This window comes from Apiospora aurea (assembly GCF_038362705.1).
Source record: "Apiospora aurea strain CBS 24483 chromosome Unknown utg000001l_segment0_segment0, whole genome shotgun sequence".
Taxonomy (NCBI): domain Eukaryota; kingdom Fungi; phylum Ascomycota; class Sordariomycetes; order Amphisphaeriales; family Apiosporaceae; genus Apiospora; species Apiospora aurea.
The window spans coordinates 7,255,220-7,278,968 of record NW_027117388.1 but is presented as its reverse complement, the minus strand read 5'-3'; the positions used below and the strand labels follow the sequence as shown (position 1 = coordinate 7,278,968).

Here is a 23,749-nt window from a genome sequence, read left to right as displayed (position 1 = left end):
GATATGTAAGCAGGTTGTCTGGAGGTGCGATATTGGTAATATCAGCACGTGGACCAAGGAACTCTCGCTATGTAGCTATTGCTTTGACCCTTGTAGCTGAGAAGGGATTACACGATGTGGCATGCATAAAAATCTTACCTGCTTTATTCAAGGGACGCACGATCTCGAAGAAGACAGCAAGGTGCATCCTCCGGAATCGCCATAGGCCAGTGGGGATGCCGCGAGTTCATCATGCAGTTGGAAGAAAGTCGAGATATGTGAAAGGTCTGACCGATAGGCCCAAACCTCCTATCTGCAGCTAATAGAAGGTGATAAGGTGATCGCCGAGCATCAACAGAATGGTGGACTAGAAGAAGGCTTGTTTAGCTTAAGGGCAAAGCACGCTTGTTCTGAAGAGGAGTTAAGCGGATACCGGTCGATTCCGGTAGCGAGCATATTTAGCACTTTTCTTTTTGTGCGTTTCACAGCCTGGGAGCCCGACTCCATGTTGTGTCAGCTCTGAATCAAGTGACAGGCATATGTGACCTCTAGGGGCCCTCGGGACATTGCAAATAATGAGACGCCCTATTACTTTACAAGCCAGCCACTATCAAGTACGGGACGCATATCCCCCCCTGAATTCAACTGACTATTACATCTATATCGATCTCATAGCTACCATCAAACTTGGATGCCAACCAAGTACTCGACCCCTGTTCTGGCGAAATGACAACGGTGATCGGTTCAGTCCCCTGCTTGGGTTTGGGGATGATGGCCTCGTGGTCCATGGCCACAAAGTCGTCATTCTTGCTCACCAGCCTCATCCGTGGCGCAACCCGCAACACGACCGCGGCAGTAGTCAGGTAAAGCTCGCACACATGGCCAAGCTGTGTGGAGGGAAATGATCAGTCAGACAGTCTGTACGAAGGCAAGATTCTGAGATCTGAATAAAAAGGATACGCAACACAAGAATCGAAAAGGAATCTGTTGCCGACCAAAAAGAAACACAAAAGATGAACAAAACTTACTTCATCCCCAAACACATCCGGCTCCCCTTCGAGAACGACAAAAGGTACTTCTCCAGTCCCGTGCCCCACCGACTGCCTTCTTCGCTACGATAAACGAGGTCCTCGGTGCGCGCGATGCGCGCCAGGCGCGTGCCGATGCCGTGGCACATCCGGAGCGTCTCGTGCACGACGCCGTACAAGCACGGGATCTGCTCGAGCCGGGCCCCAAGTCAGTTCCTTGCCCGCCGGATCGATCCCGTTGCGCGGCAGCCCCCGCTCGAGCCGCGCCCGCTGGTCCGGGTGCGCCAGCACAAAGTACGTTGCGCAAGTCAGCATGTTAGCCGTCACCTCGGTCCCCGCGCCCGTGAGGGAGAACCCGTCGGCCGCGAGGCGGTAGACCGTCTTTTCCTCCGGCGGCAGGTCCGTGAAGACGGTGCCGGCCTGGGAGTCCCGCATGACGTCGCGAGTCGTTGCAGTGCGATGGGTCCTTCCATAGGAAACACATGAGTATGACTGACTTACCCACCCTCTCGGAGAGGAAGAAGTGGGACAGGAAAGGAGGCTCTGAGTTCTAGGGGCGTTCTCAGACGGGACGGGATACACTCGCCATAGATTTCGTGCATATTCCTTATCTCGTTCACGTATCTCCCATGACGGACAAATTCATACCAGAACTCAAAGATAAACGTAGCAGCCGCTAACCGGGGCCCAGGGAACTTGTACAGCGGGGGAAGGGTGAGATGCTGTACAAGGCGAGGAGCAACCGGTAGGCGAGGAGCAACCGGTAGGCGAGCCAGGGACCCAAGAGCCTCAGGGTGACACCGCTGATGAGGACAGAAGTGCCCAGAGTCTCCAACGGGAGAAGAGAAGGCGAATGCATGTTTTTGCTACCACTTTTTCCTCGGTTGGGGGTAGGGCAAAGGCAGACCTGCTTGTCGTAGCTAGTTTAGGACTTGCTTGGACAATGGGTATCAATGTCGAGACTATATGTTCCTTGGCCCTAGAGAGGAGAAGGATCACAGGGTACCTGCGGGATGAAAAAGAAACAAAGCTCGCGTTGTCGAGGAGGGGGAGCCCGATGACCATTGGTGGACAATCTGCACGGGAATTGCCCGTTTGGGTAATGATGATACCCTCACTGCGGCACAGCAACTGCATCTGCGGGAGGAGGCATGATGCTGTAGAGTGGCAGGCCTCGGCACCTGCCGGACGACACACATTCGAGGAAACGACAGGTTCGGCACATAGAATTGCCAGCTCAGATCCTCGCAGAGTAGAAGTCGAGTCGAGGTCAAGTGCGACGCAACAGGGCGCAGGTGCTGGGTATAACACGAAGCAATATGCATCCGGCCCGAAGCTCCCCGGCCGCCAGATGATGTTCTCCCGGCCTGAAATCTATCAGAGTCGTGAGCCTACACACCAAGCCTCGTCAAGCCGCTCCCAGACACCTGGCCATGTAAGCTCGTCACAAGCGTGAAGGATGAAGATCTACACGCGAGCCGTTGAACATGAACTTCCGACAGCCACCACTCGGCAACATCGCGTAACTTGCGTATTGCAGTCGCATCGCTTACGGCTCATTCCAACTATACTATGAAGTATGTGTTACCTGCTACTCTACCATCTACAAGCGTGTTACATACCCCCCACGTTTCTGCCTTAGTAGTGATAGATATGCATAAATCCAACGTCGGTAGGGCTCTGATCTCAATGTCGGCAGGCAATCTACAAACGGAGGTTTCCTTGCAGGTTATATGTATTCGATTATTGGTTGTCCTGAGCTCGTCAAGATGCTTTGTGCATCCCTTGATCAGCTGTACAGGGAGACAACGAATGTAGCCAACCTTATCAAAGCACCATGATTCCGGGTTTCCCCCTTTCATCTGCCTGCAGCAAATTACATAACAGTGGTTGTCCCAATCTATGTTTCCGTTCGTGCCTGCATTCGATATTTTTCGGGTAGCTGGCATAGTGTTGACATGATACCATTAATATGATTGGATAAACCGTGTTTATACCGATGTTGCCGCTGGTGCGGAACCACATCGTCGTGGAATTTGTGGTCATTGCTCTGACGACGGTCGTTTTGGCTTACCACATTCTGGCTCGGGTCCAGTCATTGGGCTTGGGTGCCGACGACTACTGGGTGATTGCTGGTTATGTATGACTTTTCTTATCTCCTCCCCCTTTCCCTGATACTGACTAGACAACGCTGTCTCAGGTAATCATGATTGCGTACGTCGGCATAATCGTCATGTAAGTTGGCTGGCGCCCCCCATCCCGAACTAGACCGGTAGACACTTGGTGGCTGACAGGTTTGCATCATCGTGTAGGGACTACCATAGGGCTAGAATACGGCTTTGTAGAGACGACACCCGAGTACCCTCTACGTAAGTAGCGAATGCACACCATCACGTTTATGGCACGTCCACCGCTGACATGTCTCCCGGGATTCAGTCCAGAACAACCTATTCTTTGCCGAGCGGGCAGGATACTAGCCAATACGCTATAAATAACAGCCTCAGCTCCTCACCGTTTCAGACCCTCAAGCACCTCCTCTACCTTGGCGAAGCTCAACTCCTTCATCGTCTCATCCCACAACCTCTCGCCCAGACGCCGACCCTCCTCCGTATACATCATCGGAGGCCACCTATATATCATGAACCCAACACGTTAGTCGCTCATCAATGACCAAGCCAAAGCTCAGGGGGAGGGGGTGACGGTGATGCGGAAGTTAGCAGCAACAACAGCAACTCACGCTCGAACAAGCCACTCGGTATACGACCCATGACTCTCCCTCCCCAGCACCTGGTTCGAATGCACATAAATCCGCGCCGCGTCCTCCGGACTCCGGCCCAGGACCCGAAACACGACCCCCGTGAACAGCCGCGCCGCGAGCGGGGCCCGTCTTGGCCACGAGCTCGGTGCCCCAGGTCGGGCCCGGGTTCGCGACGTTGACGACGACGTCGTCGGCACCGACCGACTCGGAGGCCAGGCGCGCGACAAACATGGTCAGCAGCAGCTTCGTGACGCCGTACTGCGCGAACCCCGCGAACCCCTCGGCGCGGTCGAGGGAGTCGAGCAGGCCGGCGCCCTCGCCCTCGCCGGGGTCGGGCAGCGCGGCGGTGAGCGCGGCGTCGGAGCCGATCAGGGTCAATCGGCCAGGCTCGCGCGGCGCTTCTTCCGCAGAGGGCTTCATCCGGGGCAGGAGCAGGATCGCCAGGAGCGCGGTGGCGAGGTAGTTGACCTGCAGCATGGTCTCGCGCCGCCGCCCCTCCGCGACGCGCTCGAAGCCGAACATGCCCAATCCGGCATTCAGCACCGCGGCATCCACCCTGCCTCGGCGCGGGAGCTCGCGCTCGCACCGCGCGGCAAAGGCCTGCACGGAGCGGAACGAGGCCATGTCGAGCCCCCACACTCTAATGTCAGCGCCGGGGAACTCGGCCTCTAGGTGTTCGGCCGCCGCCTCGCCCTTGGCGGGCGAGCGCACCGCCATGACCAGCAGCGACGTGCGCAGCCGCAGGAAGTGCCGGGCGCACTCGAGGCCGAGCCCGGCGTTGGCGCCCGTCACCAGGACCGTCTTGCCCGCGAGGTCGAGGCCTTCGGGGATCGGGGGCACGCTGTGGAACATTTGCCTGCGGAAGCCGTGGGCGAAGCTGGCCATGGAGACGGCCTCCTTTTCGAGATTGGCTGACATCTTCCCTTCTCTTTTATCGCCGGATGGATTTCACGTACGATGCAGAATGGAGAAGAGAAGACAAAGAAAGGGGGAGCGTAGCTAATGACCGAGTCTCCTGCGAAGGACAAGAACAGTTGGTCTGTCTGTATATATCTACATGCATCATCGTCATTGGTTAGTCACGCATAGGGGCTTATTTATATGTATGTACTGCCAAAGGGATTGATTCGTGTTTGGTAGAGAAGCGCGGCGTTCTTGCGACCTCCGAGGCTGGAATTGTTAACTATCCGCGTCCCGAGCCGGCGGTTTTGGGAGGTTTAGGCAGCCAGCGCTATTGCTGTGCCGTTCTCCCGGTCCCTCTTTCTCTCTCTCTGGTAAGAAAGCAGCAATGCTACGCGCCACAGGCGTACATGATAGTATCTGTCGTTCATCCGGCAATTTCAATTGCGAAGTTTCGAAAGGCAGGACGGGAACTTTGTTCTCGAGATTGCCATCGTTTTCTTCTTTTCTTTCTCGAAGTTGCTTTGGTTGGCTGAGAGGGAAAGGAACAGAATCCGGCGCGGGCCAAGTGGCACAGAGCACTTCTGGCGTGGCAGGTGGCTCGTGGGTGCTCTGGCGCCCATTACTTACTACCCGCAAACACCAATTAATCTTGATTAATTTGGGCATTGGGCCGCTCCCAGGTACGACCTGGGGCTCCCTATTCCCTGCCTGCCAGCTCAGCTGCCCCTTGGTTCTTCGGGCCCGAAAAGAAGCAAAGAAAACACAACAAGATGACCGGCCAGCACCACGTCCACCCACCACCCCGCAATCGCCCATTCATGCATCCATTCAGGTTTGATTCAAGTCGATACATATAAAGTTAATTAGACGCGAGCGACAGGGGAAACGAGACAATCCTGTTTGTAGAGAATCCGAGTAGAGTAGGTGCCCTGCTGCACGTACTCACTACCCATCCGCCTATTCTTTCTCTGCCTCGAAACATATATGCAGGCAATCTTTCATTCATGTTTGCAGTCCTGCCTCCCAGCAAAAGGAGGTCGTCGCAATCAAATCAATCGCAATCAATCGATCGGCCCCCAGGCTAGCCTAACCGCCTACCCCAAACCGTGCCCCACCAAGCCAAGCAAGCTACACCAACCGCCGCAAATAACAACAAAAAAAAACCCCCCCAACCCGCGGACGGGAATAATGTCGGGCATGTTCACGCATGAGATAGAAGAGTCCATCCTCATAGACGCCCCTCCCACCGAAGTCTGGTCCATCCTGACCGACCTCGCCTCCTGGTCCGACTGGAACACCTTCGTCATCAAAGCCGAAGTCCAGCCCCCGCACGACCGCCTGGCCGTCGGCTCGCACCAGCTCCTGACCATTTCTCCTTCTCCCCCTTCTCACCCCCCTTCTTCTTCTTCTTCTTCTTCTCCTTCTCCGTCTTCGCCTTCTTCTTCCCCCACACCCGGAAGCAGCACCACCACAAGCAGCAGCAAATCCTCCCCCTCCGTTTACGGCAACACCGTCGCCGCCCTCGTCGAGCCCCTCCCCCTCTCCGAGGCCCGCGGCGGCCGCGTCGGCGAGCTGCGCTGGGGCGGCGCCTGGCTGCACGCCCTCGTCCTCGACACCCAGCACTGGTGCCTCGTCCAGCCCGAGGGCGAGGACGGCCGCCAGACCCTCTTCACCCAGGGCGAGCTCTTCTCCGGCCTCATGGTGCCCGTCACCCGCGCCATGGGCCTCTTCGAGCAGCTCCGGACCGGCTACGACCGCATGAACGAGGATCTCAGGAGGAGGGCGGAGGGGGATGGCGGAGGCGGGGCAGGGGGGAGCGAAGGCAAATACTGAGGTAGTATGCTAACAAAAACCCTACGTAGTAGTGGTGGTAGTTTGGTAGTATAAGTAGGTAGACTCGCGCCGAGGACTGGCTGTGGCCGGCCGGACGGACGGAACTGGGCTGTTGGCGCTTCGTTACGTCCTCACTGGCATACATAACTCAATACCCTGAACAATGCGAGAAATCAACCATGCAAATCTATTATCCCAACAAAACACGCTCCGTATTAATTACCATAACCACTTTTCTTTCCCTCTCTCCGTCTCTCTGTCTCTACCCCTCCTATTACATACTTGCTCTAGTTCTCATCATGCTGACCCCTCGGCAAGCTCCCCACCACCTTCAGTTCCGCCTTCGCCCGCCGCGACGCCCCCTGCGACCGCACCCGCTTCAGCGGCCGGTACACCGGCTCCCACATCTGCTCGCGGATCCACTGGTCGAGCTCCTCCGTCTCGGTCGGGATGTCCCTTTCGGTCGCCACGCCCTCCTCGACCGCCGCCAGGATGACCTCGCGCGCGATGCGCACGCTCACGGGCCGCACGTGTTCCACCCCCGGCAGCAGCGGCGCCTTGTCGTCTTGGAGGGCCGGGCTCAGCTCCGCCACGCCCCGCACCGCCGCCACCAGCATCTTGTCCGTCACCAGCCGCGCGCGGCACAGCACCGCACCTAAGCCGATACCCGGGAACACGACCGAGTTGTTGCACTCGGCGGGCTCGACCGTGACCTCCTTCCCGTCGGGGCCCCACGGCCCCTTGACCGGCGGGAAGGGCGAGCCCGTCGACACGAGCGCCTTGCCGTCCGTCCACTTCAGCAGGTCCTCGGGCACGGCCTCGTGCAGGCGCGTCGGGTTCGACAGCGGCAGGATGACGGGCCGCTCGCAGTTCGCCGCCATGGCCCGCACGATCTCCTCGGTGAAGGCGCCCGGCTTGGTCGAGGTGCCGACCAGCACGTTGGGCTTCACCTTCTTGACCACGTCCAATAAAGAGGGCTCGCCGCCGCCGCCGCCGCCCTCCCAGTCCTTGGCGTACATCTTCTGCGCGTACGACAGGTCCTTGGTCTGCGCCGTCAGCAGACCGGGGCGGTCGATCAGGTAGATCTGCTTCGCGGCCTCCTCCTTGCTGATCTTCTTCTCGGACGCGATGGTGTCGCGCACCATGTCGGCGATGCCGACGCCCGCCGTGCCCGCGCCGAAGACGACCATCGTGAGGTCCTTGACGTGCTGCTTGCCGACGTGCAGGCCGGCCATGATGCCCGCGAGCGTCACGCAGCCCGTGCCCTGGACGTCGTCATTGAAGCAGGGGATCTTGGGCCGGTAGTTGTCGAGGATGCGGCGCGCGTTGGTCAGGCCGAAGTCCTCAAAGTGGATGTATGCGCGCGGGAACAGCTTGCGCGCCGCGTTGACGAAGGTGTCGACGAACTTGTCGTACTCGGCGCCCCGCACGCGCTTCTCCCGCAGGCCCAGGTACAGCTCGTCGTCCAGCAGCTCCTGGTTGTTGGTGCCGCAGTCCAGCACCACGGGCAAGGTCCGGTCAGGGTGGATGCCCGCGCAGAGCGTGGTGAGGACCAGCTTGGCATTCGAGATGAGGATACCACCGGTGCCTTGGTCGCCAATTCCGAGAATCTCCTCGCCATCTGGAAGTCGGTTAGCCAGACGTCCAATTAATCGAGGGGTATGTGCTGGGAGTGGGGAATTACCTGATACTACAATGTAGTCAATATCTTCGGGGCGACCCCACTGTGCAAGATCATGCTCGACTCTGCCAGTGTCCTTGATGTTCAGGAAGCAGCCTGCAGGACGCCGGAATAGCCGGGAGTAGTTCTGGATGGCCTCTCCTTCAGTCGGGGTGTAGACCACGCTGAACATCTCCTTGATGTGGTCTTCCAGGAGCTGCCGGGAAGGTTAGACAGTGTAAGTCAATGGTTGCCAGCGATCGGAGCCTTACCTTGTAGTACAGAACATAGTTCTGGTCCTGCAACGAGGTCAGGAACGTGTTCTTGGCCAAGTCGTCCGGCTTGCTGCGGTACTGCTCGTAGGCGCGCCCTGCTTGTTGCTCGAGCGTATGTATGCTCTGCGGCAGCAGGCCGGTGAGCTCGAACTCGCGACGCTCCTCGGCGCTGTGGGCGGAGCCGCGGTTGAAGATGGGGTTATTCAGCAGGACATGGCCGGTGACTGCGCACTCAATTGGGCCACTGGTGCTGAGGGGCAGGTGAGAGAATTTGGAGTTCTCGGGCGTCATTGTGAAAGGATGTATCGTATCGTATCGTAGGATCAAAGGGTATGATTGTACAGTCAAAGTAAAAGGACAAAACAAGGTGGTATTGGATTGGGATGTTGATGTCCGGATTGCAGATGCTCGCTGAATTAATGTACAAAGTAGGATGGCTTGGTGATATCGTACAACAAGGAGGAGCAAGCTCGTGAGCAGGGCGTATATAAGTGTAGCGAGTGTCACCATGCCTTGGCAGGAGTAGTTACAGGCGATCACCAATCGTTACGTTAAGGCAGGTGGGTGTGACGTCGTGCTTGTCACCTTCTGGAACCACTAACGAACCTTGGGCCAGAACCCACGAGGCCTTTAGCGGGGGTGCCCGGTGGGATTCGACGGGTTATGCCGAGAAACGAAACTGAGCCAGCCTGTTTTGAGGCAGCGAAGGCGGCCAATCCACCGGCACCCGCTGCATCTTGTCCGGTCCTGGATTACCCGACTGGCTGCCGCTAGCCGACGGTTCGGGCACGTGCAAGATCCTCCAGCAGATAAGCACAGAAAAGGGTGGGTGAATGTTGCATTGATATCATTGAAGTATGCTGTGTAGGTAGATAGCTAAGCGATAAAATGTAGGAGCGAAAGGAGCCTCGCTCATGTAGGAGGACGGCGTTTGGAGGTCGAAACTTCCAGGTGCCGAGATGAGCATGGACTATGATGATCCCATTGGTAAGAACTTGTTCTTGCAGTATGTCGGCCAGGACATGAGGCAATGCCGTGGTGCGTGAACACCACAGCACCGCCCCCCAAAACGAACCGAACCCTCAGAGAGCCACGGTACAAGACGTACCAGGCGTCAAGAACTTCCTTGCGAAAGACTCGTGGGAGGAAAAGCGAGTGGCCGGCGTTTGGAGGCTGCTGGTTGAAATGACGGGAAAAAAAAACACCTACCGTGGCAACTACTACTTCCTGGAGGCCTTTCGCATCAAGGGCGACAAGGCCTTGCTTGCAGTTCATCTGTCGAGATGCGACTCATCAACTGGAACCCATCTTGCCATCCAAAGTTGTTGCTGGTTTGTTGCTCGGAAAGAAATTTTTTAGCGAGCGCTGGACAAGAAATTCCATTACTGGGGCCTCAGCCAGGTGCGCACGCTAGAAGCCTCGCGGCAAATGGAACATCTAGTGGCCGAGAGTTAGTGGGGCGGGGCACCTGCGCTGAGGCTTCATGAGTTCATCCACTAATTGCTTTGGTCAGCAGCCTCAGAAGCCTCAGCAGCCCAACATGATACTGCTCCGCTGTCCCCGACGACGACCTCTGAAGCATTCAGCCAAACTTATCCTCCTCCTGTGGACAGTAGCCAATTACCGATGGCATGGTCCAGAGCCACGGATTCTCAATCTCATGCCGAACCTATCCAAACCGCATCTTACTGATAAACAGTGGGCAAGTTGTACGAGCTCCCTTGCGCTGTTTCCAGCATCGATCGGTTCGACAACCCAGCAATGCCAGTTGTGCATACGAGTCAAGCACTGTAAAACGTCACTGATTCGAAGAACCCCAGCAGCCCAGGAGCCCAAGGACCGGTACCTGGTTCTTGCATGACATCCCATCGTACCCGCTCCCGAAATGCTTGACCTTGGATCTGCCACTACGCTGGCTAGATCTGCCGTCGCTGCCGACGACTGCGGGCCGCCGTCTCCACCAACTTCCAACGACTTCGCCCGAGCTCCAGGAGCCGTGACGTGCATGATTTCGTGACACCGAAAACCTGCCTCTGACTTGATTAAGTAATTAATAGCAGAACGAGACTGCCTACTGCTACAGGCAATGCGTACACGTTTGCCAGCTACTAAATATATGCCCGGAACAAATGCACCGCCCCTTCTTCCTTGTAGGCCCCTCTACCCATGTTTCACGAAAATGGTTGGGTGATGGAAGTCGGCCCCACCAATGACCATGGCGTCGCAGGGTGCCTCTACAAATTCATTCACTAACCTGCTTTCCCTTCGTTTTTGCGAGATGGAACTCTTTACATTAGCACTGCGTGCCATCTATCTTCGTTCAATTCCCTTCTAGGCTTGACACCAGTACACCATCTCCGTCAGACTGAGGGTCGCCCACGGCAGAAGATGTTCGGACACTGCAGATTGCCGTGACAGAAACCGCTATCGTGCAACTAGCTCACCATGTCGCGGCACGCCTGTATTTTCTGCGTCGGTGAGCTCGTCTCCCTGCTATTGCCCTTGCTCTTGCAGTCCACAGAGATTGCGCGCGACCTCCATGTACTCGTAGACAGACCCGATGACTCCCTGCCCCTACTCCATCACATCGCCGAAGAACTCCGGCATGGTCCCCAATCTCATCTCGGAGACGAGGCGGTGCGTGGTGGTATCCCACGCGGCCTTCATATTCGCTTTGACGCGCTGCGGTGTCGGGTCGGCTACCATGTCACTCTCAGTGTTATCTCCGCGGCAGCGTTGCTGACAAGCAGGCTTCGTGTATTCTTGGCCGCTGGCTCGTGGCACAAGACGTATCCAGCTCCGCCCCGGTATTGACAGGTCGAGACCCAGACTTGCTGGGCGGTCGTTACTATGTTAAGCAACACCACCGCGAGACCAGTCTTGGAAAGAGGGCAATGCTGCAAGGTGTCTTGGCAGTGTCGGTTGCCGATGGCAGCAAGTAAGCTCGATGACTCGATTCCCTATGTAGAAGGGATACGGTGAGGACGGTATGCGTCCATATGGCGCGCGAGAAAGCTTGGTTCTGGTTCTGCGCGGTCGTCTGGGAAATCCTCCTTCGCCCGAGTTGGCAGATCCGCTGCCGCTAGCACGCCATTTACCAAATCCATATAATTGATGTTCCGCACTTGCAGCGCCAGCTCGACCACGGTCATGTTATCTCTGCCTCCGCGAATGTCCACTCTTGCCCCCCTTTCCAGCAGCTTCCGGGCCATGAACATGTTAACGCACCAGTCCGGCCAACCCGGGCAAATGCCGAAGGGACCGAACCTGGACGTAAAGCAAATGTGCAGAGGCGTGCCGTATATCGGACCGTGTGAGTTGATCTCGGCTTCTCCTTCGTCAATCAGCAGTGATAGTGCGCGGTTATAATCGTCTGCTCGATATTCTTTAGTAGGCGTGTAGATTTGGTAACAGAACCGCTCTAATGGAGTGAGTCCGTCCATAATACTGCGAAGGTTGGCATCGATGCTGCATCTGAAACGCATCAGATTCTCCATTCGAATGCTTTGGAACATGTGGGGGCCGTAATCGTACGAAGGCGCCCCCAGCGCGCTCGACGGATCTGCGCCATGCTGTATGAGTACAGACATAACGTCCATGCTGCGTGCCCATGCCAGTGCTTCGGCGAGCAAACAGAAAGATTGGAAGGTTAGTGGGAACGGCAGGCCTGTCAGCCACCTTTGCCACAGGTAGGCATTCATGTACGCGTCCTCGCGGCGGATGGCCTTTTTGAACCCAAGGATAAAAGTCTCCGGCTTCAGTATCGCCTCGTGTGTTTTGACGCCGTGTTTGAATAACTCTGTACACAGTTCAGGGCGCCTAGAAGCTTTAGGCCAATATAGTCCGTCGCTGAGCTCATTGGTACCGGCGCCGTGGTCCAGCAGAAGCTTTAACGTTGCGTTGTCCCTCCCATCGAGGGCGTATTCGAGACCTTTCATACTGCGGTTTGCTTGGGCTCCGTGCTCAATAAGTAGACTTGTGATAGCAAGACTCTTACCTGATTGAGCGGCTGCGTCTATCGGCGACATTGAAACTAATCGCGGATGCCCTCGTGTATCCAATCTTCGACCAACTCGACCAGGCCGCAAGCGACACAGCCAAGAGCAGCCATACTGACTGGCTTCAATAAATCCATCATAGCCCCTGGTAAATGAGGGGCGTGATGACCTCTGTAACTTTGGTAGAACAATGGGTCCATTGCATGCAGCCAATTCTTGTAGGCCTCGGAAGCATCGTATGGTCTGCCAACAAAGGTACCAATGAGTCTTGACACTTCATGGTATAATGTGCCACAGCTGGTAGCGTGTAAAAACCAGCCATGTAAGTAGGCAATCACGCCCCAGTTCGTATGTACTGAACATCGGCGCTGGTTACTGACTGGAAGCTCCTCGCATATCTGGTCGTACTTGCGGGGATCAAATTCTATTCTTTGCCAGCTCTCCTGTAACTTCATGAAGGAAGGCGTCGCAAGCAAATGCATACAGGCTTGCGTTGCTAGAGAATTGCACTTTTCCATATTCCAGTGATTGCTTTCGAAGTATTCCTGCACAGACAGGTGTGCGAATCGACAGAACGACCTGGATGGTGGTGGTAGATTCAGGCGAGTCCACCCAGCAGTTTCCTTCTCTTGAATGCTCTTGCCAGGCGTTGTGACCACAATCAGATTGTGGTAAGCTTCCAAAAGGTATTGGGGGGTAATGTCGGTTTTGAACGAAAGGTCCGTATCTGAGTCTTGACAAACCAAGACGAGGAGTTCTTCAGGACGGAGTGGGCGCCAAGAACACATCAGCCACTGAAACGCCCTCGTTGCAATCCTACTTTCGCTCCCCTTTTTGCAAGAACCTTGGCGAAGATCTGATCATAGGTCTTTCGAAGTCCTTCCGGGAGCTGCTTCAAGTATAGGCGTATATCGGTAGGTCTTTGGAGCTCCAGAAGATCGCGGATATGAAGGGAAGCCCAAAGAAACCTGAGAACTATTAGTCGTGGCTGCTTGCCCGAGAAAGAACGACATTAGGTCCAGTAGGAAGTGTACCTACATCCCCTGACTCTTGGTCTTGAACGTGTCGATTACCTCATCCAGCACGGTATGCATCTTGGGATTGTCTCTCCACGTGCTTGCATCGATCTGGGCCAATACGAATCGCTCAATGTCCTCTTGGTTGTCCGAAGCTGAGATTAGGAGGTTTGAGGTTGCCTCATATCGAGTCTTGATATCGCCATCGTCTCTGCTCGCAACAAGGACCTTTACCGTTGAGGTTGAACTGATTCGCACTGATTCTAGAGTATCCATGAATGAACGACGTGTAGTTCTGTCGCACTCGTCCAACCCATCAACCACCAAGAAAACCTTTTGGTATAAGCTCGCTAGGCGGCCCAGCAACTCGGTGCGTTCGTGGAAGGTCATGTCGGCTGCGAATCCTTTGGCTTGATGCTTACGATACTCGTCATGGACAATTCCAACTATGCCTTGTGCGTCTTCTCTGAATGATAACTGTCGCACAAAGCTTGCCAGTACCTGCCCAGGATCTTGGTGGTCCGCGCGATTTCGGTCGCAGTACCACTAGGCCGTAGCTCTCTACGGCCTCCGATACAGCTGCATCGACGACTCTGGTCGAGAGCTTGGCTTTACCAGCTCCAGCTATAGAAATGGGTTACGTCAGTATGTAGCCGGCAAGTCGATGAGGCGTAAACTGTTGCTTACGTATGCCGTGAAACCAAAGAGTCTCGGAATGTCCTGATACTCTCCATCTCTGGAAGGACTCATGTTATAGGATCCAATTCCCTGTGTTGTCTGTGATGCCTTTCTTGGCTATGTGGTGGTCTTCGAGGTAGCGAATTTGAGAAACCCATTGCAAAATCCTGCTTTGTTCCTCGGCCTTCAACATCTCCCAGGAATCACTGCTGATTTCCTGGATCTTGAATAGTCGGCCTTCTGTCAAATCTTTCAGGGTCTGGTTATGAGTTGACTGATCTTCTCGAAATTGCTTTGACTTCCAACGCTCGCAATTCGCAGCATCTGTCTCAGCCGTTTGCTCCAACTTGCTCAGGTCTCCTAGCTTCGTCGATAGTTCGCCTGGATTGAAGAACGAGTACACGGCTCTTTTCCCGGTGTTTCTGCGGCTGCGGGGCGGGCTCTGGCGATTCATCCGACCTCTTCCCTCGGGCCCATGGGATGCACGGGAGAAACTTCTCTCTCTTTCTTGCTGGCCCCATTGGAGAGCTTGGTAGGCAGATATTCAGAGGCAATTGAGGATATCAGTTTGGCGTTCGTGTTCGGATCATCCGCGGGTTCTTCCCAGGTACCCAACTGCAATGGATCTGAGACGGACGAGAAGAGGGAAGCAGCATACTTGCCTAACCTCTGGGCAGGCTCCTTTCGAGCGGGGATCAAACCCAGTGCCTGGGGCAGGGATAAACACAAGGTGCGATATTGGTTGCGCCTTCTGCCTGCGCGACGGGCGGCTGCACTCGTGGTCGCCCCTTCCCATTCGTGCTTTGACGAGGGGCGCGGCCCGATGCGACCTGTCGGCCTCGTATGCCTGCATCTGTCACACTCGACACTGCACATAGCATCTATTTGGAACGAGAAACCCGTTGCACCAAGGCAAGAGGATCGAGTCACAGGCCGAGGAACCAAGCGGCCAAGCGCAGAGAGTATTCAATGGTAAACTGGTCCGTAACCACTGCGCCGCGACGGCGTGTAGGCAGAGGAGGAGGAGGGGGGAGGGGGAAGGCGGGGAGTGACAAGGGATGCATTGCGGTTCGATAAGATCAATGTACGTTTCTTTCCGTCCTCTATCTGGAGATAAGTACGTAGTTTCTGGCAGCCGGCGCATGGGAGTCGAGAGCAGAGAACGACAGTGGGCTAGGAAATAGGAGGGACAAGCTCACTTGCCCAGAGACTCTGGAGATAGCCTCTTCTTAATACAATCGCCCGGTGAGATGAAAGGACGACCCTGAGCGACACTCGTGCTTTGACCGAGATTTACTTCAGCAGTCCATCGCCCTGACGACCTCCATAGCGACAGCTTGCTGCTGCAGATCCCGTCACTCCCGCCGACCAATCATCCCCCCGCAAGTGACGGCCGGGACAAGCGTCCAGAAGTCAGTACCAACGACGCAATAATACATCAGCATCAGCTTCTTGGGATATAAAACACCGATTGGTAGTCAAATGGAACCAGTGCTTACAGTGTAGCATTCGTGCCTTATTCGTGACGAGACCTTTGGACCCGAAGGTGTAGCAACGCCAATGAAGGTATGTTGTTGGCTGAAAGGGTGAAATGCAGCTTACCCGCTGGTCTCTGATTGACAGCACCTGCAGCTTTGGACGGGCACACGCAGGCGTTGCCTCTACGCAGCAGAAAGTCCGTCCTTGATCATGGCGGCAGACCTGTACCGCAGCCAGCATTCGATCAATTGGGTATCGTATCAGGAAAATGACCGTTCGCCGGCGTCTAACGTCGTTTCTCGTTTCTCGAGAGTGCTGCGTAGCGAGAACCGTAGAGTCGTAAACCTTCAGGGCAGACCAGCGATCCAACCTACAAACAGCGCGGCACCTGTGCCCCCACCCTGTCAGACCCCCTGCACCACCAATACCAATACCATACCACACCTCCTGAAGCGAGAGCCTGACTTGACCCCCCCGAGGCAGGTAAGAGTAGAGCACCATCAACCTACAGATCTACCTCCAGCATTGGTATCTACGCAACCGTCCACAGTCGGCCGACCGCCGTACCAGCCTTTGCTGCGCTTCCCCAGCAATCGGCGCCCCCAGGCACCCTGATCATACCCCCCCTTTCTGAATGGAGCCAGTTCACTCGGGAAGGACAGGTCAATCGCCAACATGCTGAACCAGGTTCTGGCCGTTGTCTTGATGCCTGGTTTGTCTACGGCGCCACCGACTTTGAGACCCGCCTAGCATAACATCAAGCTCACCCAGCCACTAGATCAAACATCGACCCGACACAGTAGAAAACCCCAAGCGAACTAGATTGAGAATAGGGCTCTTATTATCCGCGTGAGAGGCGAATGACACTATCATTATCATACTGTTCAACCAGCGTAATACAAACCATATCACCCCTTTACTCCCTACCCCTGCCCATGGCATGGCACGCAGCCTGCCCCCTGAACCGAAACGTCCGAAAATCAACGCTAAAACACGACATAGACAACACCCCAAACCATCAGTAGCAGAAATAGGAAGGGCAAGACTCAGCAGCCACCGCCACCACCACAACCCCCTCCCCCACCACCGCCGCCTCCGCCCCCGCAAGCTCCTCCCCCTCCACCACCACCACCTCCACCGCAGCCCCCCCGCCGCGATCCCAGCCCCTCCACCACCACACCCACCCCCCAGCACTGCCCCCCGCAACCCCCTGACCCCCCACACCCTCCCACGCCCGCTCCCCCACAAGCCCCCGCCGCCGCCCCTCCCCCGCAGGTACCGGCGGCACAGGCCCCGGCATGTCCAGATCCAGTAGATACCAGGCACGGGTCCGCGCCCCCGTAGTACATCCCGGGCGTGTAGTAGACCGGTACGATGAACGGGCCGTACATCAAATAGGGGTAGCCCCACGAGTAGTAGTACTCGTCCCGCGGCGGGATGTCCCGGCCCTTCTTCTGCGCGCGCTTCTGCGCCTTCTTGTAGCCCTCCTCGAGGCGCAGGACCTGGGCTTCGTGGATCCGCTGCAGGACTTTGGCCTTCCGCGGGTCCGCGTCGTGGAACTTGACCGCGTTGTGCGACGAGATGTGGGCTGACTGGTCAGGCGGGCATAGCTTGGCCGCGCCACTCTTATGGAAGCCTTCATGAACTGTGCAAGAGTCAGATAGAGGATACTAATAATCTGGAGGAACTCAAAAATGATACTTACTCTTATCGTTCTGGGAGACGCCAAAGAGCTTGCCTACAGAAGAGATGTGTGAGGCCCGGATGCTCTCGCAATACCAGCACGTGCATTCGCTGTAGACTTCCTGGTACGTCTCCTGGTAGACCTTGCTCGTCCATTCGAACGAGGACGTGAGTTTGGTCTCGTTGATCTTGTCGTCGTGGTCGATCAGCTTGCCCGTCTTCCCGTTGGTGTAGTCGTAGTACGAGCGGGGGCTCAGCTGGTGCGTGTGCCAGGCCAGGTCGACGTCCAACGTGGGGACGGCGACGTGAGCGGGGTTCTTGGCCATGATGTCGATGAAACGTTGGTACTTGGTGATGAGACGGGTCATCGTGTCCTTGGCCGCCGGACTATGCAGCCAGTCGAGCTAGCAAACGCAGGTCAGCTTGAGGGTAAACAATGGACGCAAGCCAGTAACACGAACCTTCTGCATCTTCTCGGAAAAGATGCCCTGCCGCAAGACCGCACCTCCCAGCTCCAGCGCGAAAGGGGTGAAGTTGCCCCAGTATCGCGACATCATCTTGCGCACCGTTATTCTGCACCGGCTATTCAGATAGACGTTGAACTTCTGGCGCGCCGTGATGTCCTCAACCGCCCTCAGAATCCGCTGGTTCTTCATAGCATCTTCTATCATCTGGCGCACGTCTTCCAGGGTGGGCGTAGTGAGGCGGCTGACAACGACGTGGGCCTTGGTAAGCTCGAGCACCTTGCTCCGCAGATGCATCTTGATGAGGCGGTTCGGGAACATCTGGTCGTCGATCCCGCGCATCATACCGACGAGCTTGGGGTCGGGCTTCCCGTTCTTGAAATCCATAAAGGTTCCGGGCATGGGCTGGTTCTTGCCCAGGAGCCTCTGGGTATCCTTGACGAACTTGGCCAACTCGAGGTATTCTCTCGTCATTGTCGTGCCGCAATCGTGACATATATAGGCGAACAGGCCGTCGCCGTACCCTTCGCCCTTGAGGTCCAGATCCGGGGGGCTCTTGGCGTCTTCGGCCATACTACACGTCGTCCAGGGGATTCTGTGGGTTGCGCTACACGAAGGGCACTTGAGCGTCTTGGTCATCGAGTCGTCGGCATTGCTCCACCTTCGGCCCGTCGAGCTTTCCCAGGCTGCGATGCTCTCGTCGCTAGGCTTGTAGTTGAAGCTGGTATCAATGGCGTCATTCACCAGTTTCCAAGGCATGCCGGAGTTCCAGAGATCCCGCAGGCCGGTGCGCACACAGTCCTCGAGGTAATCCCGGGGATTGAGCATATGTGCATGCCACACCATCAAGACATCTGCAGAAGTTAGACACATCTCTCGTGGGCGGGGTCGCCAAGGCTTGGCTGGGGTCTCGTACCGATGGGCGGCAGGAATTGCAGGTGCTGCGAAGAGTCGGACTCCACGAAGCCCGAATACTTGGGGCTGTTTGCGACGAGATCTTGCTCGGTCAGGGGATCTGCGTGGAAGTGGTTCCACCAGACCTCGTAACGGTCGACAGCCCTGGCCAGGTAGAGCGCCCATCGCTTCTCCCTGAGCATGGCCAGTAGCCTCTGGGGCTCCTCGGGCTTCCGGCCTTCATCATTGCCGTCGATTCGGACATTGGGCGTAAGGGCTCGAGAATTGTAGATCTGCCACAGGCCGTCTGTGTATCCAACATCTTCCTTGAGGTTCTGAAAGGCGTTCAGCAATTTCAGGTGGGCCAGGCACGTGTCCGGGGTGACGGTGGTAGACACGGAGTCCAGATCGAGCGAGGAGAAGGCGGCGTTCAGTTCGCCTATGGTGTCTGGCGACAGGTTGGCCGAAGTGTAAGCCGGCGGGGCGTCGTGCCTCGGAGGCTGGGCCGGTGCTGACGAAGATGCGCTAGCCTCCAAGTCGTTGGCGTTGGCCATGGCGAAGAACCGCGTCCAGTGTGCCCTCAGAAATCAAATGCAAACGATGTGTCGGGTGTGCAGTATTCGAATGCCGCCAAGAAAAGACGGTATTGGAAGATGGTAATGCGACCAGCTGAAGTACTCCAACAAGAATGCTGGGCATGCTGTCAGCACGGGAGGATGGGGGGGTTGCCGCCAGCTTAAATGTTGAGGCCGGTTCAGGGCAGTGCCAGCATTTCCAGGCCAGGTTAGAGCCATCTGCAATCGGCTCGATGTTGACAGCCTTCCAATTTGCGATCGAATGTTCGACGGGACTGCCCTTCCTATCGTAGTCGCGCAGGATACGCAGGATACGCAGGATACGCAGGATACGCAGGATACGCAGGACACGCAGGTGCGACCAGTCTGTCATTGGCGCGGAATACGGGCAACGAGGCAAGCAGGCAAGTGGAGGTAGGTAAGTAAGTAAGTGGTGGCACTGCTGCAGCCTGCTGTGTGTGCTGTGTGGTGCTGTCACCCAGTCACCTGTCCCTCGCACGTCATAAGGCGGACTTCCGGGGGCGGGACTATTGTTATTATTGGGCTGAGACAGATTGATACAGTAAGGTAAGGGCGACGATCAGTGTCCAGAAACACTTCCAATCTACCCGAGGGAAACGGCGCCTGGCCACCTGCCTAACCTCTATCGACCAAGATCCGTCTCAGCCGCAGCCTAGCTCGCCGAGTTGCATATGCCGCTTACGCGAGAGGCATTCTTCTGGGTATGCTGAGAACCTCGTGAATTCTATTTGCCAAGACAAAAGTAAGGAACCATTGTAGCTTCTGCGTCTTCGTCTCCCAAATGTAGTTATTCGGCCAAGAAATCGAGTCGATCTATCATATCAATCGCAAGAAATTGCTTGATTGAAATGTGTTACCCGGGAAAAGGCCAGGGTTGGTTCGGAGTTCGCTGTGGAGTGAAATCTCATTCCGGCCCCTGCGAAACAAACGTGCGGGGTCTACTGCCACGCTACGACGATTAGGGACCACCTCGCAGCTGCTGGAATTGAGGACCTGCATTCAATGCGGGGAGTTACGAACGGACTTCAGAGCTACGTAAACAGCAACAACACGGGAACACATGCATTTGAACGAGACTGCACAGTTTTTTAATGATTATCATATTATACTATAGTACCTCAGCCTCAGTAACAATCTCATAAATATATCCGTCTCCATCATGTCTCAACCAACCCCGGAGTCCCGGCCGCCGTTGTGACTTTGGGGGGACAAAAACCTCTAAGGTGACAAAAACCCCACGGCGGCCCTCTCTGATGCATAAACCAACAACCACCATGAAAAAAATAAGTATATCACAACATCAACCTGAAGTCTCAATAATCCTCCTCTAGAGAGACGGTCCGCCGCCGTTCTCTTCCCCTCCCTCCTGTCTTGGTCACCACCCCTACAGCTGACCGAACACGAGGCGCGGTCCCTGGCGGTCGTAGTAAAGCGGCTGCCGCCAGATCTCCTGGAGAACCCGCCGAACCCCCTCGTCCGCCTCGTAAACATTGGCACTGGGCCCCAGGACGAACCGTGGCCGAGTAGAAAGCATTCCTTGACCCCGTGTGAGGGGCTGGCCACGGCGCAGCGCCGGCCGCGGTAGTCCTGGTGGTGCTGCAAGCTGCTGCTGCTGCTGCTGCTGCTCCTCGGCCCGCAAGTCGTTCCATCGGGCCTCCTCGTCCGCCTCGGGCTCGAGGGCCGGCCGCTGGATAGGCGGCTGGAGCTGCTGCCCCGGCAGGATGGGCGAGGCGGGCGGGAGGTAGGCCTCGTGCCGGGACTGGAAGCCGAAGAGGCTGTGCTCCGCCGGCCGGGGCTGGCGGATTGGCAGCCAGGGCCCGTCGAGCTGCTGCTCGCCCTCCGACCCGGAGTCATCATCATCGGAGGGGTCATCGTCGTCCCCCTCCCAGTCGGATTCCCCGGGAGTATCAATTGGCTGGTCGGTGTTCCCCTCCGGGTCCTCCTCATCCTCGCCGTCCTCCTCTCCCTCGTCGCCGCCATCGCCACTGCTGTTGTCGTAGTTGGAGTTGTCGGTGGCGGCTCGGTCGACGAGGTCGTGGTAGGCTTCATCTCCGCCGATGATGCCATTGTTGTAGTTGTCGGCGATTGTCCGGTCCACCCACTCGAGGTAGGGTGAGGGTGTTAGCTCCGCAGAGCCGATCATGAAGTCCAGGTCGTCGAGCATGTCCTCCATGAGTTCGAAGACGCTGCGACGGTGGTCCTCGGGGCTCAGAGGAGGTTCATCGCCATCGTCCTCGTCGTCGGCGTCGTAGCCGGCGTCATCCCCGTGGTTGGGTACAGGAACATCGTCATCGTCAACGGCATAACCATCGGCGTCGTCGTCATCCCAGTTGTCATAGTCAGGAACATCGGCGGCATCATTATTGGCATAACAACCGCCATCGTCGGATGAAAAATCCCAGCGGTTATAACCCCAGGCTGGCTCCCAGTAGTTGTTGTCGTTGTAACGTCTGGCTGCTTTGTCCTCGGGCTCGGGCTCGGGCAGACCAGGTGGTGGTGGAACGAATATGTGACCAGGGAAAGCCTTGAGGTATGGTGCAGAGGCTTCCAACTTCTGTGTGAAGTAGTTGGACATCCCAGTAGGAGTTGGTGTCATGGCACGGTTCATTGGAGGAGCTGGAGGGGCTCCGCTGATGGTGGCGAGGACCTCTGGGCTGACTGGAGTGAAAGTAGGGGTTTGGCTCCGAATGATGCGGCCGTAGTTGGGTTCCTCGGGCCGGGGAGCGAAATTGTAGCTGGGATCAGCGAAGTTGATGGTTCCGTTGGCAGACATGGTGATGGTTAAGGTGGTGGTACAAAGTAGAAAAGAAGTAGAGGTGTGGGTGTAGTACTGGGATATCCTTATAGATAATTGGTGATCCCGTTGAATAATGAGTCTCCGAGTCTTACGTGACGGGGAGAGTGAAACTTCGTGTGGTTGTGAAGTAATTAGAGTCTCTTCGTGTCAAATTGAGAGAGAGAGAGACCAGTGTGTATAGTGACTGGTTTCGAGTGTCGAGTCGTAATAGGAGAGCAAGAAACAATTGAAGATTGTTTGCTCGGTTATGACTGTGTGGTGTGGTGTTGTGTGCCTTGTACGACAATGTGGTGATCCGAAGACACTTGGTTGTATGTGTGTGAGCTTCGTAAAAAGAAGAGTAGAAGTAGGTTGACAAGCTGTGTCAAAATATTTAAAAGAATTAAGTCTCCGAGTAGTCTCGAAGAAGAAGAAGAAGAAGATTGATATATTTCAAGAGAAGAGAAGAGTGTGTGAGTGAGTAGTTGGTTGTGATAGTGCTGGCAGCTCGAAGAGTGTCAAAATTGAATGTTTGTATGTATGATTGAGAACGATGGGAAGAAGAATTGCAAAGGACTGGGAAGGAGGGCGGGTATATATAGTCTGGTCGAAAGAGGCGGAGAAAGGTGACTGGAATGGCTCTGGTGATATAGTTCAGGGCGGTTACGGGTCGGGCCCATTGCTGCTACTGCTTTCTCCGACTTTGACACCCTTTAACGGCTGCATCTGGTCGTTACTTTGGTTCTTTATTGGTAATGTAGCCCTACTCGGGTAGATATGATTGGGCAGATGGGGGAGTCTAGGGTATAAAGATTGGTACGGCCCGAAGTTTACGGGTCGTGGATAGGCAGCGACGTTTCTCCGAAGCAGAATCTGGCATTCTTGCTTTGGGACAGGGGATTTAGTAGGGAAAGTCTGGTAGACAGTCGAAAATTATGACCCGACAAGCTTTCTTTCCGTTCTCGTGTTTTCGGGGATGGTGAGGCATGGTGAGAATGTGGTGGGTGTTGAGGTTAAGGGGAGTATGGAAGAAGGGGTTGTAAATGAGCTGAGGGAGCAGTATGGATTATTACGCATTGAATCAAGCCACTGAACAGACGATGAACCCATCGACCAAGCGAGATCATTGGCAGACAATTGAAGCCATAAAGTACATTATATTCAGGCGTGAATTGTTGCATGCATGCATATCTTGAACTGCTGTCGATTTGGGGCCCGTTACCCAGCAGCATCACGACTGACTTGGATGGCCTGGATGCGGCTCTTCCGCAGTATGGGCAGGCTCACAGATAAAACGATTAACGGGTCAGGGCCCGAGGAGCTGGGGGGTGTGGCAGTGGCCATAAGGTTCAACGGTTCAACGCTCTCAGCATTCAATTGGTAGTGGAAGCATTCCCCCCTTTTGCAGAGCAGATCGGGATCAGTTTCGTCTGCTTGAAGTTGGGCAACTGCATTCAGGGAATTATCGCCAGGTCTCTGATACACCATGTGCAATCAATTGATTGGGTGAGGTCTGTTGAGTGCAGGCAGTCCCTGATTTATGGCGCTTCATTGTATCCTGTTGCGAGTGTAGACCACCTTCTAACTGCCTAACGACTGCGGTGGTTTTTAATATAGCAGCCAGGCGCACTGCAAACTTAAACCGGAGGCAGTTATGCCACTGTGATTTGTGCTTCAAAAGCCGTCGAGGACCAACAGCTCGAATTGATGCTCTTAGATAGCCTGGTGG

The 23,749-nt window shown here is 55.8% G+C and overlaps 9 protein-coding genes across 9 annotated transcripts; 2 read left to right on the top strand and 7 right to left on the bottom strand.

Moving 5' to 3' along the window:
- Positions 1-1,091: 1,091 nt before the first annotated feature.
- PG986_002214 (cytochrome P450) lies at positions 1,092-1,442 on the bottom strand (the record flags this gene model as incomplete). The annotated part of the gene is made up of 1 exon (XM_066838436.1): positions 1,092-1,442. The coding sequence occupies one exon, from the start codon at positions 1,440-1,442 to the stop codon at positions 1,092-1,094; it is 351 nt and encodes a 116-aa protein (XP_066707329.1).
- A 2,073-nt stretch (positions 1,443-3,515) lies between these two features.
- Positions 3,516-4,650, bottom strand: PG986_002213 (uncharacterized protein; the record flags this gene model as incomplete). The annotated part of the gene is made up of 2 exons (XM_066838435.1): positions 3,516-3,608; positions 3,745-4,650. 2 exons carry the CDS (start codon positions 4,648-4,650, stop codon positions 3,516-3,518), a joined length of 999 nt encoding a protein of 332 aa, XP_066707328.1.
- A 1,215-nt stretch (positions 4,651-5,865) lies between these two features.
- PG986_002212 (uncharacterized protein) lies at positions 5,866-6,501 on the top strand (the record flags this gene model as incomplete). Its single annotated transcript, XM_066838434.1, has 1 exon — positions 5,866-6,501. The coding sequence occupies one exon, from the start codon at positions 5,866-5,868 to the stop codon at positions 6,499-6,501; it is 636 nt and encodes a 211-aa protein (XP_066707327.1).
- A 287-nt stretch (positions 6,502-6,788) lies between these two features.
- On the bottom strand, positions 6,789-8,727 carry PG986_002211 (uncharacterized protein; the record flags this gene model as incomplete). The annotated part of the gene is made up of 3 exons (XM_066838433.1): positions 6,789-8,122; positions 8,186-8,378; positions 8,434-8,727. 3 exons carry the CDS (start codon positions 8,725-8,727, stop codon positions 6,789-6,791), a joined length of 1,821 nt encoding a protein of 606 aa, XP_066707326.1.
- Positions 8,728-10,881: 2,154 nt separating this feature from the next.
- Positions 10,882-11,378, top strand: PG986_002210 (uncharacterized protein; the record flags this gene model as incomplete). The annotated part of the gene is made up of 2 exons (XM_066838432.1): positions 10,882-11,073; positions 11,154-11,378. 2 exons carry the CDS (start codon positions 10,882-10,884, stop codon positions 11,376-11,378), a joined length of 417 nt encoding a protein of 138 aa, XP_066707325.1.
- An 18-nt stretch (positions 11,379-11,396) lies between these two features.
- On the bottom strand, positions 11,397-12,374 carry PG986_002209 (uncharacterized protein; the record flags this gene model as incomplete). The annotated part of the gene is made up of 1 exon (XM_066838431.1): positions 11,397-12,374. The coding sequence occupies one exon, from the start codon at positions 12,372-12,374 to the stop codon at positions 11,397-11,399; it is 978 nt and encodes a 325-aa protein (XP_066707324.1).
- A 95-nt stretch (positions 12,375-12,469) lies between these two features.
- On the bottom strand, positions 12,470-15,192 carry PG986_002208 (uncharacterized protein; the record flags this gene model as incomplete). The annotated part of the gene is made up of 7 exons (XM_066838430.1): positions 12,470-13,228; positions 13,279-13,402; positions 13,473-13,896; positions 13,952-14,074; positions 14,138-14,186; positions 14,588-14,996; positions 15,059-15,192. The coding sequence occupies 7 exons, from the start codon at positions 15,190-15,192 to the stop codon at positions 12,470-12,472; spliced, it is 2,022 nt and encodes a 673-aa protein (XP_066707323.1).
- Positions 15,193-16,653: 1,461 nt separating this feature from the next.
- On the bottom strand, positions 16,654-19,202 carry PG986_002207 (uncharacterized protein; the record flags this gene model as incomplete). Its single annotated transcript, XM_066838429.1, has 4 exons — positions 16,654-17,252; positions 17,313-17,694; positions 17,752-18,608; positions 18,671-19,202. 4 exons carry the CDS (start codon positions 19,200-19,202, stop codon positions 16,654-16,656), a joined length of 2,370 nt encoding a protein of 789 aa, XP_066707322.1.
- Positions 19,203-20,628: 1,426 nt separating this feature from the next.
- PG986_002206 (uncharacterized protein) lies at positions 20,629-22,017 on the bottom strand (the record flags this gene model as incomplete). The annotated part of the gene is made up of 1 exon (XM_066838428.1): positions 20,629-22,017. One exon carries the CDS (start codon positions 22,015-22,017, stop codon positions 20,629-20,631), a length of 1,389 nt encoding a protein of 462 aa, XP_066707321.1.
- Positions 22,018-23,749: the final 1,732 nt, after the last annotated feature.